General features: G+C 39.9%; 1 protein-coding gene across 3 annotated transcripts in view; it reads left to right on the top strand.

The window, feature by feature from the left end:
- ssh (Protein phosphatase Slingshot) overlaps positions 1-18,961 on the top strand; it is a 239,497-nt gene that overhangs the window by 76,288 nt on the left and 144,248 nt on the right. For all 3 annotated transcript variants that reach the window (XM_083125602.1, XM_083125601.1, XM_083125599.1), the window contains exon 2: positions 12,493-12,548. In XM_083125602.1, coding sequence (XP_082981728.1) covers positions 12,493-12,548 — 56 coding nt within the window. The remainder of the gene's footprint in view (positions 1-12,492; positions 12,549-18,961) is intronic.

The raw sequence follows: 18,961 nt of genomic DNA on the forward strand, positions 1-18,961 counted from the left end.
ATATGATTTCTTGAATTTTAACGATAAAAAAATAGTTTCTTGTACGGCACGGTTAAGCTACGGTACAGAAAAATAAAAGTTTACAAATGTTGTAAACAATTTTTATTTATATTGTGTAAGAAAAATATAATAGCCTAGATGTATTCCATTGCTGTTTTCTTGCACAAACTACTGCAAGGGAAATATTCTACAGCCCAACAGCACTTGGATGGCACGATTTTTTATATGTATCGAATGATGACATTAATAAAATCAATATCAATCGTCCTGAAGATTACATCTCTAGGAACATCTACCGTCCTGTAACAGAGAGATTGTCATTTCTATTTACCGTTATCGAGCAAGCCCCATTTTCCGAGAAGTCATCGCTAGTGATGAAACCTATTTGACAACCCGTTGAGAGAGCTACAAATCTTTGCTTTCCTCCTCCCCGCAAATAGACAGTAGCTAGACTGGACAGCTATCTGAACTAACACATTCTTTAACTGTGCACTAGCTCAAGTGTAATGGAATTCCGTAGAACCAACAATGGACAGGGTATGCCAAGAAAGATATTTACTTGTGTGAGGACCTGACTTTGTATTTATTTTGCGTACTGATAATATGATCTTTAAAGATTCACTATCAACAGATACGGGGTGCACTACACGTTGATCCATATCCCACTTATAACTGTAGTTCCAGTCAGTGTACTAGTTCCCCCCTCCCCGCTATCTCTCGCTTTAACAACCTTTAATGAACCTTGGCCTCTACAATCTGGTTCCAACTGTCCATATTTACAGTTCTTCTCCAAACACTATTCTCTATTATTCTCGTATCTTCAACATCATTATCCAGCCATATCAGATTCGATCTTCCTATCTTTCTTGTTTGATAGTTTTATCTTCCTTCAGGGAGGGCTGGTGGGCGTGGGAGGACCCAAGTTCGCCATGAAATAGTAATACCCCACCCAAATAGATTATATGAAAATGTTTTATTATGTAATAGAAGAACTAGAAAGAGAGAAAATAGGGTAAATGAAGATAGGTCTTAGAAAGGAGTAGCCAAAGAGAACAAAGTGAGAGTAAGAAAGAGAGGTGAATGAGGGGGCCCGGGTGGATGCACGTAGTGGTTTGGACCCCACTTTAAACTGTAGGTCCAGTACCGATTAGTCTATCTGGGCATAAAGTGGATTTAAACTGTGACAAGTTATGATTTCACGTGAAACTATTGGTGCAGACCCCAGTAGTGGACTTGTAGGGATTTTCTGTGGGAATTTGGGGGTCCCGGGTTCGATACCCGGTGGAGGAACATGACACAGTGGTTCGGATCCCACTTTAAATGTAGGTCCAGTCCCGATTAGCATTACTGTGCATAAAGTGGACTTAAAACAACAATTCAATCAATCTGTGGGAATTTGGACAAACGCGTACTCATACACATCCATCAATTCTTTGTCCCGCCTGGATTCCCATTCTGGAAATGTAACCTTACCTAATCACACTAGTGCATAGCATGATTGAGATATAGGCATTTTTTTCTCCGGATGAGGGTGCACGGGTAACCACAGTTCCCAAGGTGAAACTTTTCAGTTCGTGTGTGTGCTTCCCGCTCGTCGAGGAGGTAGGCAGGCCGTTGATTGGAAGCTGTGTGTTCCCACTAAAACTGAAATGTATAGATAAAGTGAGAGTCCGAAATACGATCCCTCTCCCTTCCCTTGCTGAACACAACAGAACGAAGGATCTTGAATGGAACTTAATCTTAGTCCATCGAGAGTAAGCACTGTCTCGTTCTCCTCTGGTGCTTGGAATCCCTTTACTGCTTGAACACCTGTCTAGGACACTTTTCTGCAAGATGATCCCACTGAAAACCTAGACTGTATAGTGAATGGATTATTACACAAACGCCTAAACGTGGGGTTATGTAGTATTTGATACAGTCAGTGGCTACTTTATCTACATAGTATACTGTCTTGTAAAGATGAGAACTCCCCCTTTTCACATGTAAGTCTTTCAGGAACAGACCCGATTCTCAGGAATGAGATTTTTCAGCGTAGGTGATCTCGTGGCAGACCTCGTTAGCTTTATTTTCCAGATATTTACATAGCTTTGTGATCTGGAGCCAGCGGAGGTCACTGGAGTACATTTGGTCATCCTCATCCCTAAGCCATTCTGTGACAAAGCTTGGTAGATTATACTGCTGGAAGAAGCCGTTTGAGGAAGGGTACACCACGGCTATAAGAGGATACAATGTCTTCTTTTACTATTTCAGTTATTTTGCATAGATTTTTTAACTGTTGTGTTAATCGCGTCGATGAGGATGAACTTATGAATGTTGGAGCAATAGAGCGACCACAAGAAAAGAAAAAACCTTGGACGAAAAGTCCCCGCGCAGCTTTCCCTTCTTCCGTTCAGCTCGGGCCATAAGGAAACATGGTCTTCCCCTCCCCTCCACGGAGGTTTACAGTGCACAAGAGTCGCGGGTCTGCGCAGGTTTCTTTACTTGTGGTTCCACTATACACGCAGGCCGGCCGGATACAATTTCCCAAGAATTGTGTTCAGGTAAGCATTCCAACTACTTTCAAATGGGACCATGAGACCTAATTCTCTCACATTATTAAAGTGACCTCATATGGGTTATCTCATCTGCCTGTGCACAGCAAGTATGCGAAACTCACCATGGTATTGGAAATTCCAATACATATAAACATATATTTCAGTGGAGTCTTTTTAAAACCTAAAACTGTGGACTATCAAATAAATGTGCGTTCGTATGTATTTGTGATGGTATTTTCCTTTTCTGAATTTATAGCATTAATAATTGGGATTCCTACCAGAGATCGAACACCGTTTGATATGATTAGATTCTGATGCAGACTTAATTTACCCACGTGAGAGGAAAGGTGCAGAAGAAGGAACACATTTCCAGAGAGAGAGAGAGAGAGAGATTGTAAAAAAACGCACATACGCTATGATACAGCCCGTGGCTGTGATCTGTCCGGAGAAAGATGTTGCCGTATCCCCTCAAGCGAGGCTTTGATCTCAACATAGTGGTGGATGTGTGTTCTTGACACGAGAGAAAGTTCCCGGTGGCTGAGATGCAGCATCACCGAAGAAAAACCCGTCCCAGCATCCACCCGTGGGCCATGAAAGTCAATCGAGAGTGAAAATCCGTAGATTAGGTTCCTTCGAGGCATCGGTCTTTGTTTTCGTGGTCGCCAATGCATCGCTCCTCCTGTCTTCTGTGCGGCGACCTCAATTAGAGTCACCTGACCCCGAGGGATGAAGAAGAGGATGTAGTGCAATCCATCTTGTTGAGAGGTGGCGTTTCTCATTTTTCGGAGAGAGTCGTATTTGTTGTTGGGGGAGAAAAAAAAGTTTGGCCCCGATTGTGCGGAGCGGGTTTTGTTTCTCAAGAGTCAATGCACCGTCACCATTGACACGTTCAGCATTCCTCGCCATGGCTATTTTCACTCGCTCATTCCTCTTCCCATATTTGGGTGGGATCTTCTGGTTTTCGTCGGCCAGGTCTCTCGTGCAGGTGCAGGACCGTATTTAGAATTTTGTTTCCGGTAGAGGTCATGCGTGCTGATGTATTTTCTAAAATAAAAATTAAAAATTTTATCTCTTCAGAAGATACCGTACAGCATACTTCTTCGTGGATATGCCATTCACAGCTTTCTACATATTGTATACTTCTTTCTTATTATACAGATATATAGACAAAGACGAATGCAGTATGAAACTACTTCCAAATGCTCTGTGTGGAATTTAGAACATCGGCGAATTCTTCGAGAGGCATTTTTCGAAAAAAGTTATTTCTCTACACAGGCACGAAGTTCGGCAGTGCCTTTTAGAACAGATTTGCTCTCCTAGCTAACTAACTACAGCAACACAAGTCTTCCATCTGTCCATATCCTGGGCAACATCAATCCAATCTTCTCCATCCTTATCGATGTCCTTTTGGCCCCTCTCAACGTTATCCCTCCATCTTCATCTTGGCCTTCCTACAGTTCTCTTACCATCAGTTTTCCCAACAAGAATACTGTAAACTCTTCTTTCCTCTTCCATTCGTGCCACATGGCCTGCCCACCTGTCTTCTTGATTCAATTCTAATAATATCTGTATGTATCTAATCAGTATGCCTTTACTATTCGAATTAAACACAAGATTCGCTTCGTGACCGATTATAAAAAAGTTGAGATCGCAAGACAGGCATTCTCACTCAAGAGACAAGACTAGACGAGACTGTTTACCAGATCTCTCGTCTTCCATCGATACAATCCCTAACTTTGGCATTCCTAAACAGTTTTTCACCTGTACCTAACATGGGAAAGAGCAACCCTTATTTTTCTCTCTCTTTCGTGATCTTATTTTAACGACGACTTCTCTCTTCGAATACCATCCCAGTTCCTTGCTGGCAACTTTTCGAGGGCAGTATTTCTTCTCCCAGATTTCGTTAATTGATACTTTTTTTTAATTTTTCTGCAGTGTGTTGGTCTTTCACTTGTGCTCGCATCCCTTCTTTCAGTGCTTAATAAATATTTGTATTAGCATATTGGTTGACAGGTCAGCACTTGAGCTATTTGCGGGCACAAGTTCTTCCAACAACGAAATGTTTCGCAGGTCACGGAACTTAAAATAACTACCCTCAACATCGATAGTAACTTCTCACTGAGTTTGTTTTTAAGTTCGTCCTTCTTATGCACAGATAGACCTATCGGGACTGGACCTACTGCTTAAAGTGGGGCCCGAATCACCACATGCCTTCACATTACGTTACTACTGCGCCATCGGAGAGATCCTCAACTTCTTATTAAAAACCGCGAACCATACACCAGAACTAAAAACCTCTCCTTCCCCACAATAGAATCAGAGTCGGTCAGTAACCGAACATACCTCAAATAAATGCAAAGGACAGTACACGTGACATTCTCACTGTGGTTCCAGGCGTAAAATGCCTCGTTAGCCTGTCATAGTATAATTGTTTGCAGTTGTTGATATTTTAGTGCCTGGTGTTCTTGAAGATCCACATGTCTTGTAAACCCACGAATGCTCACCTTTGACAATGACATGTGTATTTAGATGGGATCCCGTGTAGCCAAATGGTTATCCCTCGCACCTGGTACGAGCCGTCCCGGGTTCGATTCCCGTTGGTAGCCCCCAAAATTTCGGTGCTGACCCAGCGTCGTGAGTACAATTGGGGAGCTACTTGTAGAGGAGAAGTAACGGGCTCCGCACAGAGAAAAGTGTTTCTTTGTATTAAAAAAAAAAAAAAAAATGTAGTGGTGAACAATTCGTTTGTTTAAATAGGCATCAACCAAACAATTGTTCTTCCGCACATTTAGCTCCTAGTTATATAGTCTGGAATTATAAAGGTTGGTAATTGGGGATCCACTTTTATTCACTGCAGTACATTTTCTTCTTTAATTTGTAGCTTTAATGTTCACACATCTTTCGAAGAGAGTTAAAGCACAATTTTTCACTATGATTACAATCAAACGTACCATTATTTGTTGTACAAAAACTTATGTTTCTTCTACACATTTTGGCAGAACCCTCTAGCGGCCATCCAAAGAAACATAAGTATAAAGTATGTATATTCTGAGCTTCTTTTTTCAGAATATTAGGTTACACAACAACATGAACACTCGCTTCGAGTAATTATCTATCTACATGAGTTTCAATTTTCGACAAAGGACTTTCATACTACACTCGATGAAACTGGACAATCGTTATTTCAAATTCGAAAGCACGCTCACCCACATATAGTAAATTTAACCAAACGTTTTGTTGCTCTTTACTTACATATGTATAATTTTGTTTACGAGTACCATATTTTGTGTGACCAAATTTTTTGGTATTCTTAAACAAAATGCTTTAGTAATTACAAGTAACATTTGGTTATCGGAAACAAAAAGCATAACCAAACAGCTCAATCAATTCCAAACAAACCATTTTTTTCTGTGCGGTCACTAAAGCAAGAAAACAGCGACGATGAGACTCGATGCTCTGACCACTCGTCACCCAATGAAAAAGCCTTTCGCTCTTGCTGTGGAGGGTTGTTGCACCAGGGAGTTTCGTTTGTTATTTAGATTTTAGATGTCTTCACTTTCTCATATAATATTTTATGAAGACGAGGTCCTGTGTTCGAATCCTGGGCAAGGCAGAGATACTAAAGAGCGACGTAAAATAACGGTCTCTCTGGAAGAAGTTGACAGCAGGCACATGCTAATTTACACCGAGGCGCGCGTCCGCTGTTCCATTCGCTGCTGTCGGACCTGTCTTCGCCGTCGGCGAGCAAGAAGGTCGCTCCAGTTTGCTGGTCCCTGCGTCTCCTCAGTATGCAGACAGTGGATTCAATCACGTTTTTTTCCTTCCAATTTCCGGCCTTTGGTAACGGTCGCGTACGGCAGAAACCATTTACATGGTGTTGAACTCGCAGACCCTGTTCCGTTCAGGGATAATTGTTCGAATGCCGACCTTCGGATTAGCTTTCTTCCAGACAATGCGTGCATGCGATGGTGGTCGTCGCTTCCTTCGGTTACGGAGGGTGCTTGATTTATTGTGGACAACGTTGCACTTCAGGAAGTTGGGTGTGGCCGGAGGAAGTCCAACGGTTTCGTAGACACTAATGGCCTTTCATCTGCGCGGTTGTTAATGTATTAAAATTGTCCTGCAGAAAGTCGCGGTAGCTGCTTTTACTGCACAAAATTGCACATTTGAAGGCTTTGAAAGTGAGAAATGGCCACCTTGGGCAAGCTCCCGCAGAATTTTTTCTCAGGTAACCAGCAGTGCTCGAAGTGGCGGTAACATGGAGGGGATGCTATCCCCCAATTAAGAAAATTCTCATAAAGCATCCCCTACCCACTGCACTTTCCCCATGCTGAACCTAAGTTCAGACTTGAGTCCACTATTTTAATAGAAACTGGGCTTGACTTGCTTCCTTTCCACTAACATCTATCACTTTGTTGATGAACAGTTGTTTGTATGCACATAGTAGCTATACCACTTATTCTGCTGTCTTTAATGGCATCCTCATTCATGTTTTCATGTTATTATTTCACCACTTGAATCACTTGAAGGTTTTTCTGATATCCCAGGGGGCAAGTGCCCCCTCTGGCCACCCTCTGTGGGCGCTCTTGACCTTTGGACTTTCTCCTAATTTCCCCTCCGAATATTCACGCGGATATTCTTTAAGTTCTGCAAGTTTGTTTAGATTTAGAATGCTCTCTTGGGCGTCTCGTTTGGACTTCCATCAACTTTTGTCGAGATATATGTAATACCTTCTCGGAAAGCAGTCGAAAATCAACCCCTATTCCATTGTGGAATGACACTGATGCTGGCTTATGAGCATATGAGCAGCATAACCCTCAGCGGGGTTGTATGTTGTCCTTATTCTTTTCCCATGTGTGTGCTGCCAGCTTCTATTTTTAGCACAGGTATGACATTTTTTTCTCATCAGATGTTTGGATTATAGAAGAAGGAGACTGCAACACTGATTCTTTCAAGCAGTAGGCCAACGTTCTCATGCGTCCTCGGGGGGACAGGATTTGTTTTTCTCTTAACTAAATCTGATCACGCAAACAGAACGCTGAACATGCAATAACGACTGGAAGAAAATAAATACCTCTTTTTTTGGTTTTGTTTCCAGCAGGCACACCGCTGCAACACGTTCAGACAGTCGTATAAACAAGGGAATGAAAGAGATAGCTCGAGTACCCTACTTAGTAATTGTACAGTCACGGCCACTGCAGGCTTTTAACGATTCCATTGAAAGTCAATGTATTCATTACAAGCCGGCAGTGTCCGTGACTGTACATGCTGCAGCTCGAACACAGGGTGATTCGAAATAATTTGGCAGAAACAACTTTCAAAGCGTGTATAACCATTGTCTCCTTTTTTTCAATGTATTCTTTCCACGCGTTACTGTTCAGTGTCATATAACAATGTGCAGTTCGATAAAATCTTGTATTTAGGAAATTTAGCAGTGTGAATTTTCCGTTTTAGGATTGATTGATTGATTTAGTTTATTTTACTTCGCGTTTTGTGCCTCTTTGCTAATTTGCGAAGATGGGGATGAGTGATGAAATGATGAAATTGATGAATGGACATTCACAAACAACCAAGCCCGACCGGGATTCGAACCCGGGACCCCTGGCGTCGCAGCGCGATGTGCTAACCACTCGGCTACAGGGTCGGGCTCCGTTTTAGGACTTTGGTGTGGGGGATAGATGTGCATATGTTGTTGGCTCCACATCTGCAGGGAACAAATAGAGACTCTTTGTTTCTTTAATATATATATATATATATATATATATATATATATATATATATATATATATATATATATATATGTGTGTGTGTGTGTGTGTGTGTGTGTGTGTGTTTGTGTTGTTATTACCTAAAATAGCACTTTTCCTCGTTGCCCAACGTAAACACTATTCCAACAAGCTGAAACTCATGAACACACTGGCAGTTGAAAATAATTGAACTAATTATGCCACAGTGATCTTTTTGTATATTTTTCTATGGTTTTGTGCATATTCTTGCAGCAAGTTTGGAAATACCAAAGAATTAGACACACTCCTAGATAAACTTCACATTGATAAAAATCGATTAAAATTAAATTGGGCATTTTTCGAATCACACTAGAAGGTTTTTACTTTCGTACTTGCAGTAGATGTCGAAATATTCGCATTCTTTTTCTTGTTAGTCTTCTGCGGTATGGCAATAACCTTCCGATTTTCGCCGTGTGAGAAACAGCAGACAGATCTCCTCAGCCGTGCAAAGTGGGACGAGCAGCTACTTTACTTTCTGTCTGCAGGTAGACTATTGCCTTATATGGCAATCCTCCACGCTGCGTGCGTGGAGCTGTTTGCTCAGCGCTTTTGCATGAAAACGAAACTCCTCGTGTAGAAGAGTGGAGAGGGAGGGAAGGGGAAACGATTGTTTATTGTCTTTCGGAGGTGTCGATGCCTCGAGTCCGCTGCAGGAAACGGGGGCTCAATGACTTTATTGCGCGTGCGTCAAGTCAGCGCTTCTTTATGCGTTGTGATCTGCCGGGTTATCTATGGAAAAGAACGCTTGGGCCCTCGACCAAAATGTGGATGGTGTGTTTAATAGTAGGACCGGCGTCATTTCCTGCCTCCAATAACATAACACTACGGGCACATTTCAGGGGTGTGCTTGTCTAATAGGCTGTTCCGTCCGCTTAATGTGACGTATGGTAAGAACCTCCTCCGTAACAGCCAATCAGATAAGCCAAGTGGGATGAAAGATTCCACGCTGGACGAGGTTCCACGCTGGAAACTACGGAGGCACTGATCAGTGGCTAGAGGGGGTTTAGAGGCTGTAGCATTAAAACAACCATGCATCAAATATTTGGAAAACATTTTAGCGAGATCATGAGAAATTTCAAGAACATTAGTGAAAATAATGAGTGGGGGTCAACTTGCTGCACCTGAAGGATGGTACTGTTTTAATAGTTATAATTTAATCATTAATATTTATCATTTATTGACCAGCAATTTTAAATATAACCAATAAAATTTACTCTAAAAAATTGAATACAAATAAACCTACATTAAATATATTAATAATTATTATATTGCCTTTATATTTAACTTAAATTTGTAGAGTTAGGCTTTAATTCTAACCTACTTTTGTGTGTGATATTAATGTAACTTTCAAACTCTTTTCAACAAATATAGTGTTTTAACCAATTTTTAGATGATTTTTATATCACGTAGTTAGTGCAAAATGTTAAATAAACCAATGGGAGGCGTATGAACGTGTTAAACCCTCTCCTTATACAGGCCAAGACAGGTAGTGTATGTACAAATCACCGAGTAGTGACATTGGTAGTTCATAGGGACAAATCTTGTCACAGAAATTCGCTAACAGACAGAAAGGTATATTTAAATCCTCAAACAGTTTTGCTCCCCATGATAGCCTTGTAACACTACAGTACAGCTTCGGACAAACAAAGAAACTCGGACCTATCTCGCGAGATATGTTTGTAAAATCGAGACTTTTTGTCCGAGGATGTCATCTTGTTGGAGATTTTATTGATTTAGTAAGGTTTATGAATATTTATACGTAAATGAAAATTGCTTTACTATTCGACTACTAGCTCAGGTTATTTATAGATTGTTTACATTACATGTTGTTTTTTTTACTGTACAAGTCGAAATATCCCCAACCGAGACGAGAACGAGGAACGAGGGTAGTTTAGATATCGAGACGAGGCTGAGAATGAGCCAGGTCGAGACGAGACAGCCTCGTAAAGTTTCTGCAAAGGATGTAATTCCGAAATATGTCCATTCGTCTCACCGAAATTGTGTTGCTTGTAACGCCGACTGTGCTAATGGAGAATCTCCTAATGATAACAAACATATTTTTTTTTAGTCTATATAACACCCATGTCTTGTCCGGTGTTCTAAATCAGAGCCCCCTGATTTTGTCGTTTTTATTATTTAAGTAAAAAAATACACCATAGAACCAAGGACGTATTTAGGGAAGTCCGGACCCCCCTCACTCAAAGATTTTACAAAAATTAAATAATGAAAATAATAAAATAACTAACATTAAATAATGAAAATATACTTGGTGTTTAATCGAGGGTTAGTTATTTCCTTCAAACTTCTTGGAAGACAATATTTATCTGTATTGCTACTTAAAACGTAACATTTATAAAATATCACCAGGAACTTTACTTTTCGTCAACTGTATCCGACAGCCTTTTTTTATGTTCAATAAATATTCAATTCTTTATCTATTTGACATTAATTTCCTTGCCAGGGAAGTTTTTTTACAAATGTTGTCGTCCTTAACTACATGTAAGCTAGATAATCAATTCTTATACCGTCTTTTTACCTATTAATGTAATAAAAATATAATATGAATTAATTTTAATATTTTAGTTAACTATTTTAATTAATTAAATATACTTATTTTAGTTTAATCATTATTATTAGTTTGAGACACTTGGTTCGGACTCCCCTCCCCCCAAGCATATTTCTAGATACGTGCCTGTGTAGAGCTGTTTTTTGTACTCAGTTTAGCTATTGTAATTAATCTACAAACTCATTTAATTTTGTAATAATACAATCGGCATACAAATTATAACATAGTGATATAAGAATTAATAAAACATCAAAGACAATGAAATAAATCTTTGTTTGAAGCGCGTTGTGCACCCATTAGTGAGAAATTAAGTTGCTTGTGCAATATCATAATTATTTCATTATACAAATGGCAGCACAGAATGTGATCTCTTGCTCGTAGGAAAATCAATATTCATTAGCAGACGAGTGAGCGTTTCACTTACACGTTAACACACCATATTTTCTGGGAACGTTCGTGCGGCGTGGGAAGAGGTGTCAAGAGTAATTAACTTCAAAGCATGTGGCCATGTGAAACCAGAAGGTGTGGCGGTGTTCAGTGGCGACTGGCTGGGCGTCACGTTACGTAATTATGGTTCGAAACTTCCACATAGGCGTTATTCGATGTAAGATATCCTAAGAATTTCAAGCTCAGCTAGTCCTGTAATTTCGTTACTGCTAGTAGAGTTTGAGGTCGTAACTAACGTTACATTTACTTTTTAAAAGTAATTTTCACTACTCTGCGTTACTTGTGGCGCTATTCTCTCTTCTCCATTTCGTTAACTTTTGTTCTTTTCCCGCCAAAACCGTTGACGTAATAGCACGCACGTGGGTCAATCAGCTGAAGTGAAGCGTCAATTTACCAGCAGTTTTACTGGGACGAATAATCACGGTGTGTGTGTGTAGGTAATGATCTTATCAAGGGGGAAAAGCATGTATATTATTAATTTACACATCAATAGATCAATTAAATCAAGAAGATTTAGATGGGCAGACCATGTGGCACGAATGGGAGAGGAGAGAAGAGTTTACAGAATTCTTGTTGGGAAACTTGATGGTATTCAGTGAATATTGTAATGTGTGTGTGATTTCATTAGCGAATTGTTGCATTATGCCCACTTGCATATTGTTACACACACCCCACAATATGCGTAGCTTCTTTGTAAAAAGTTTGCCGGAAAATTACGGTCCAAAACCGTCAATTTCCGCTATTATCCATAAAAATGACAACCGTTTTTAAAGTATTAACAGCCATTATGGTTGCCCTAATTAATGCAATTTTAATGATTCAGTTTCAGAAAATATATTTTGCGGTGTACGCAGCTCTAATTTATAAGTATTATCTATCTCGATGTATGATAAAACATTAATATTTAAATAATACAAAAACTATTAGGTCCCGTTTTTTAAATCAATAGGCAGACTGCTATAACTAACAAGTGTAGATGAAACATTATTTATCAGTAAACAAGAATCATATTGGTTAAGGTACGGCTTTCTTCATGTATACTATGGTATAACCGAAATTTAATTGCGTACAATAGTCAAATTGTAAAATAAATTACATGTTCTGAAGGTTTGTTGTTTAGAATTGCGTTATTCTCATCTTTGTTTTTGTTTCTTTTTAGGATTCCGGCGCCGGTGGGTCTGTCGATGAAGAAGATAGCGCCAAGTCAACTCGGAGGTAAGTGGCATTCTTCGTGGTTTTGAACTTTGTACAGTATGTCCGAGAAGTTCCCGTATCCACTTGCATATGTCATGTTGCGACTGTGTTGAAAATTGTCCGGTATTCTTTAATTTTCAAGTTTTACATTCGCATTCACATGACAATTGGTAGTGAACTAATTGAACTTGTTGATTACATCTACCTGGGACGTTCATGACTTTAGGTGGTTAATATTAATAGAAATTTTAAGTGTGCAGACATGGCCTGAATCATCATAATTCTTATTGTTGTTACAATTTAAGTAGATAAATATATTAATTTGTCATATATCTAGGGGTAATGTGTACTACGTAATATCTAGCGGTACGGTCATATGCTACTTTCCTCCGGGGGGAAATGTCACAGACATCAAACTATAATACCAATAAAGCAAATTACCCCTTACTTCTGATAAAAATTAAATTAAATTTAATTAGGTTTCATTAACTATCATTTTAAGAATATTATTAGGATCAATAAAATAATAATATAGCATGCAATAATTTACATTTACAGCAAACTAAGACGTCTAAGGTTTCTACAGCATATCTGTGAAACTTTCTGTGGGTTCCTCGTCCCCTACACTTGACACTTTCACAAAAGCTTGAACCGTATCCTGATCCATCGAATTTCTTAATTTAGCAGTTATCAAAACGGACGACAATTTAAAATCGTTCATTGTTTTGACTTGCAATTATAAAGAGGACCGAATCAGAAAAGAACAGAAAAAGTACGTTCTACGTTAAAGTGAATGAAAGCAAGTCAAAGTGAACAATTTCTTAGCTATTGTTCGAATGCTCTGCCAAGTTATAGACATTTGCGGGGTCTGGGTCTTTTTAGGGGCCACTCCCTGAATTCATCACTGTCTCGAACACTCTGTACATTGCGAACTTCCGTTCGCTACCCGGTGGAGGTACATACTGGTTCGGATCCCACTTTAAACTGTAGGATCAGTCCCGATTATCCTACTGTGCATAAAGTGGACTTAAAGCACCAACTCAATGAAATCAATCAATCAAATATTGAGCTGGACCCTGTGACCGAGTGGTTAGCACATCGCGCTGCGACGCCAAGGGTCTCGGGTTCGAATCCCGCTCGGGCTTGGTTGTTTGTGAATGTCCATTCATCAATTTCATCACTCATCCCCATCTTCGCAAATTAGTCAAGAGGCACAAAACGCGAAGTAAAATAAACTAAATCAATCAACCAATCAAATATTGCGAACTTCCGTGTTTTCGAGACAAATAGTTTCATATCATAGTAAAAGCCTGCGAAAGCACACGGGACAGTTTTGAGAATAGAAGAAGGAACGGTTGAAAACGTTTTCTTACTTTCCTCATTCTCGAATTTAGAATGATTGTGCCTTGGTGGGCCGTAAATCCTTTTCATCTTTTAGAAGTAGTGTAAATAATAGTAAAAGAAACACCAAACCTAAGTCTGACATGGTCGTGGTGAGGGAAAGGGTTTTCTTTTCAATAAAAGGAAAGACTGAAGAGAAGGTCTGCGGAGGTGTATCACCAGGCGGTAGTCGAGTACCCAGAGCATAAAGGCATGCTCTTACGATTCAAGTAGTGTTTGTCTGCGGTGAGCAAACTTCCGGTTATTATGCTTGGCAGGAAATCGTGACGAAAATATATTTTTTTCGTGACTTCCCTTGCTCTTTGTAATCGAACGAGGAACGTGTGTGTGTTTTGTTAACATTTTTTCTTAAAGAAAAGAAAAAGCGTACTCATGATCTTGCAACTTTCTCTGTACGGTGTCTTTCATTTCCATGCTTGACATGCGAAAGCAAGCTATTTCTGGTGGTCTTCGAATTTCAGAATCTCGCGTTCAGAAAGTTGTATTCAGATGATCGGTAGCTGCCTGTTGTCAACTCGTGACTTGTAATGGCAATGGAATTTTCGTTTTGACTCGCACAGTAACGAAAACCGCGTCCGTGGTGGTTCTTCCCGGTAGCGGACCCATTTGGACGTACAGTCATAGACATTAATGATCAAAATCGGTGGGGTTGTCACAACCCAGAAGTGTCTGCAACCGTCAGTGGTTCTGATCCCACTTTATGAAATTGTGGGTTTAGTCCCGCTTATTCGATCTGACAAAGTGGACTTGGTGTAAAGTTTGGCACTGCGGTTGCACTACCAATTGCTGCCAGCTAGACCTGACATTGCTACTTTTCGCGAAATTGCAAACTGAACACTTTGCACTTCAAATCTCACGTCAATACTTCCGCTATACTGTGAAAATTCTGCGTTTGAGTCCCTGTCAAGACATTAGTTTTAATTCTTCTTGTTCACCATCGCGCTACGACGCCAGAGGTTCCCGGGTTCGAATCCTGGCCTGGGCATGGATGTTTGTGAGTGTCCATTCATGAATTTCATCATACCATCACTCATCCCTATCTTCGCAAAGTAGCCAAAAGTGGCACAAGAAGCGAAGTAAAATGAAGCAAATCAATCAATCTTTGTTCTTGTTCATTCATCAAATGTCCACCCATCTTCATCGTAGTCTTAAAATAATTCGGTGGAAGAGCAACGTAAATAAAACATATTTCATTGTTGTTAATTTATGTTCAGTAGTTATTCATTTGTATGCCGCACACAGTTGGAACAGTATCACTTACTTAATATGCTAGGAAAATGTTCAGATGCCTGAAAGAATCGGGTGATTTCTTCCGGCAAAATGGGTAGGATATTGATTGATTTTATTTTATCTTGCTTTTCTCCGACTTTTGGGTAATCGCGAAATGAAGGTGAAAGGTGATAAGATGAAAGTGACGAAAGGATAATCACATAGGACACAACACAAGCCACACATGGGGATTATACTGGCTTTGAGTCCAGACGCCAGAGCCTCGTTAGTCTGAAAAGTGCCGTCCAGGGTGTGATACGTCAGAGAGGTTGACATTTCGGTGTCTTCAGAACAGAGAATATAATGATTATCCGGTCAGTGCTGAAAACGTAGCTCCAACTTTATACTTATAGTTTTAAATCTTTCTTGTAGTCTTCAAATTAAGGCCGACTGGATGTCCTGATGTCGATTCCTGTCCGAGAAAATCATAGGTTAATTTTGCCGAAGACTGGTGTAGTTGAAGGACTGATTCGCGAACGCCACTTTACTTCAAATAAAGTTCCAAAAGATCAGTTTCCCTCTGACAATCATATGTCAAGTGCACGTGGAGGCCAGTATATCCTCCCCCCAAACGGTTCTCACCAATAGCGTCCGTTTTGGGAACCGACAGTACTTGTCAAGTCCACATGGAGTAAATGAGATGTTGCCAACTCATGTTTCTTCGGAGATTTCATAACGTGAGGTTGCGGTTATCTCTGCTAAGTTGTGTTATTGTGTTCTGCTATTTTTTTTAATACAATGTGGAGACCTTGTGAGTGTAACATCGTCGCAGTTCGTGTTGGATGTCTCAACACTGCAGGTAAAACTGACAACAGCGCTTCTCAGAAAAGCAGGTGCTGGCTCGAAATCAAATACGCGCCAGGTCGGCTTCCTCTCGAGTTATGTCTAAGATACCGAACGGGCTTTCGAATCAAGACTTCAACTTTACATTAAGGTCGGCCCTAAATATCTGAAGTGAAGTTTATGATCAGCCAGTTAACCTATCTAAACGTAAATTGAACCTTAAAGCATATAAAAAAGAAACACTAACAATAAAGGTTGATTTATTGGGAAACATATAATAATCATAATAGGATCCGAGTAATTTCCAATGCAGCGCGATAACATTTAATGATATGATTGTTGCGCAGCGGTGAAAGTCTGCTGATTGACCAGGAAGCTCGTGCGAGTTCCTCATGCCGGATTTTTTCTTCCCCTTCTCCCGAGGTTATACTCTCGTAATCAACGGTTCAGAGAGCAGCGCGCAGACCCTCCGTTACTCAACGCCATGTGTTCTTCCCTTCTGTGCATTTTATTCTATGTTGCGTACGCTGAGAGCTGGGAGAATGAAAAAGCGCTTTTCGTGCACGAAATCTGGGTCAGAGTGATTTCTCGACATTTGGCCCCTCTGGTGTCGCACGTTAGTTGAGGTTGCCGGAGCTTGAAGCACAGTTGTTTATTTTGTAGCTGCAAGATGTAAAGGCACCTTTTCTTTTACACACACACACATCCCCTTCTCCCAATCCAGCGTTGGTTGCAGACTATGTGGTCACCCTCCCACTTCTACTTCAGCTGTTTTACGTGACTTTTCAATCTCCTGGATAAATCATGACGAAGATCAAACGCAATGCCAGGAGCTCTAAGCAAGTGTATATTCACTGATACAGAAGAATGAGCACCGTGGTCACCTGGCCTCAACCCTCATGGACTTTGCCATGTGGAGAATTTTGAAATATGAGGTGTTTGCTGTGGAAATTCTGGATCTGGACCATATCCGGGAAACGATAACAACTGCAACAGCTGTTATTGATCCACACATTTTGAACAGTATTGAAGAAAAGTTGATGAAGCGTTTGTGGTAGTGTGTTGAGACTGGAGAACATTTTATGTTAAATATATCAATCCTCCCATTGCTTCCAGCTTTATGACCACCCTGTATATCGCCAAGACTAGGCCGGTAGCCAGGATTTTATTTCGGGCGGGCGCCTTATGAGCACAGGCGTCGCCAGAAATATTTGTAGAGGGGGCAGGCCAATGATAAAACTTGATTAGTATAAATAATAAAGACAATAATAACACTGGTCTACAAAAATTAACTTTTTTCTTTCACAAGAACAAAATTAATTGAATGTAGAAGTATTTTTAATGCTGAATGCGAATAGATTTTTAGCTTTTTTCCATCAGGCAGGGTTTTTGTGTAACAGACGTATAAAGGTTTATGAAATCGGCACTTAACGTATGTTATTCTGGCTACCTAAAACATTCAAGATAATGATTTGCGGGCATATTTTACATTCGGGATGTCTCTCTTCATGGTCTAGCAGTAGTGAGCCAGCATACAGGGACTCCATTTGCTTCGGTACCTTTTTTCCATTACAGAAATGTGCTGTTGGAAAAGCTCACCTTGCTCATCGCTGACAGCCCGAAGATTTTCTGGGAGGGAGTCTTAAGAAATGAGAGTTTAAAGACCTGTTGCATCCAATAGCTTTGTATGAATTCACAAGTACATTCACTATATCACGAAAGTTTTCTGCTTTATGATTTCCAAAAGAAATGCAACATATTTGGATGACTACGAGAATGCTTTTCCCAGTGGATTTAAAAGTATCTAAAAAAAATGTTCTTTAGTGATCTTATTTGTGGCCCAATAAAAATACCTTCTTTCAGTTTCGCATCACTGATGACATTGGAAAATGTAGATTTCAAATCCATAAATATAGTAGAGCTTTTATTCATTGCTTTCAGAAAATTTTTCATGATTCCCGGTTTGATTTGCAATGGAGGTAAATACATTTTTTTAGGATTCACTAAGGGGGTATTTGACACATTTTTAAATCTTGAGCACCACTGCTAGGCGATGTGTTACCTGCTTGGTCGGCGGCGAATTCTCCACTTCCCCTTCCTTCTCTACTACTGAACACGTCAGAACACGCATAAACTTACTCAGACTTGACTTTCTGATGTCAGCCTTAACACAACACTTACACATCTTGAAATGAAACGCTACATATAAGGGTTAAAGCATCAGATGGCAGGCCATAAAGAACACTGCAATTCGATTTCAAATAGTAACTGTCACAGAAAAACTGTGCCTGATGGAAAAATTCTAATTACATATTTGAATTCAGGGTAAAAAATACACCAAACCCACCATTTAGTTTTCTTGTGAAAAAAAATCATATTGACCATTGTTGTCATTTTACAATAATAACTCTTATAAGTTATTTAAAAATAAACCAATTTTAATCCAAATTTATTGTTATTGTTGTTATATAAATTGAAAGACTTTGCTACTCAATTCACCGTAACAGTGAGTATCTAACACAACTGTTGTCCATTATTTTCATACAGTTTGTACAATTAGTGTACTGAGAATCATAGTTATTGTATTGTTATTAACTTTTACACATTCCGTTAAAAGAGGAAAGGGCTTCGAAATTTAGGGCCAAATTTTACTCATAAAGTTTATATTGTGTGACCTCTCGCAAAGAAAATTACACATTTTGAGAGCTGTGGATCTATTTATTCTTTGGACTAAATTTTGAATTTGAATTAAATTTTTTTGGGTGCGTCAGCACTGAGGCCATTTTGCACCCGTCACACTATACGGGGTCCAGCCCCTAATCATAACAAAAATAAAAGCGTGTCTGAAAACTGAAATGTCCATCCTTGGTTAGAAGCTGAGGCTAAAAAGGGCGCTCAGCACAAATAAGGACAAAACAAAACGACACAGAATTATACTGGCCATGGGGCCAGTCGCCAGAGCATCGTTAGTCTGGGTGTAC

Source organism: Lepisma saccharinum, chromosome 7 (assembly GCF_977018435.1).
Source record: "Lepisma saccharinum chromosome 7, izLepSacc3.1, whole genome shotgun sequence".
Taxonomy (NCBI): Eukaryota; Metazoa; Arthropoda; class Insecta; order Zygentoma; family Lepismatidae; genus Lepisma; species Lepisma saccharinum.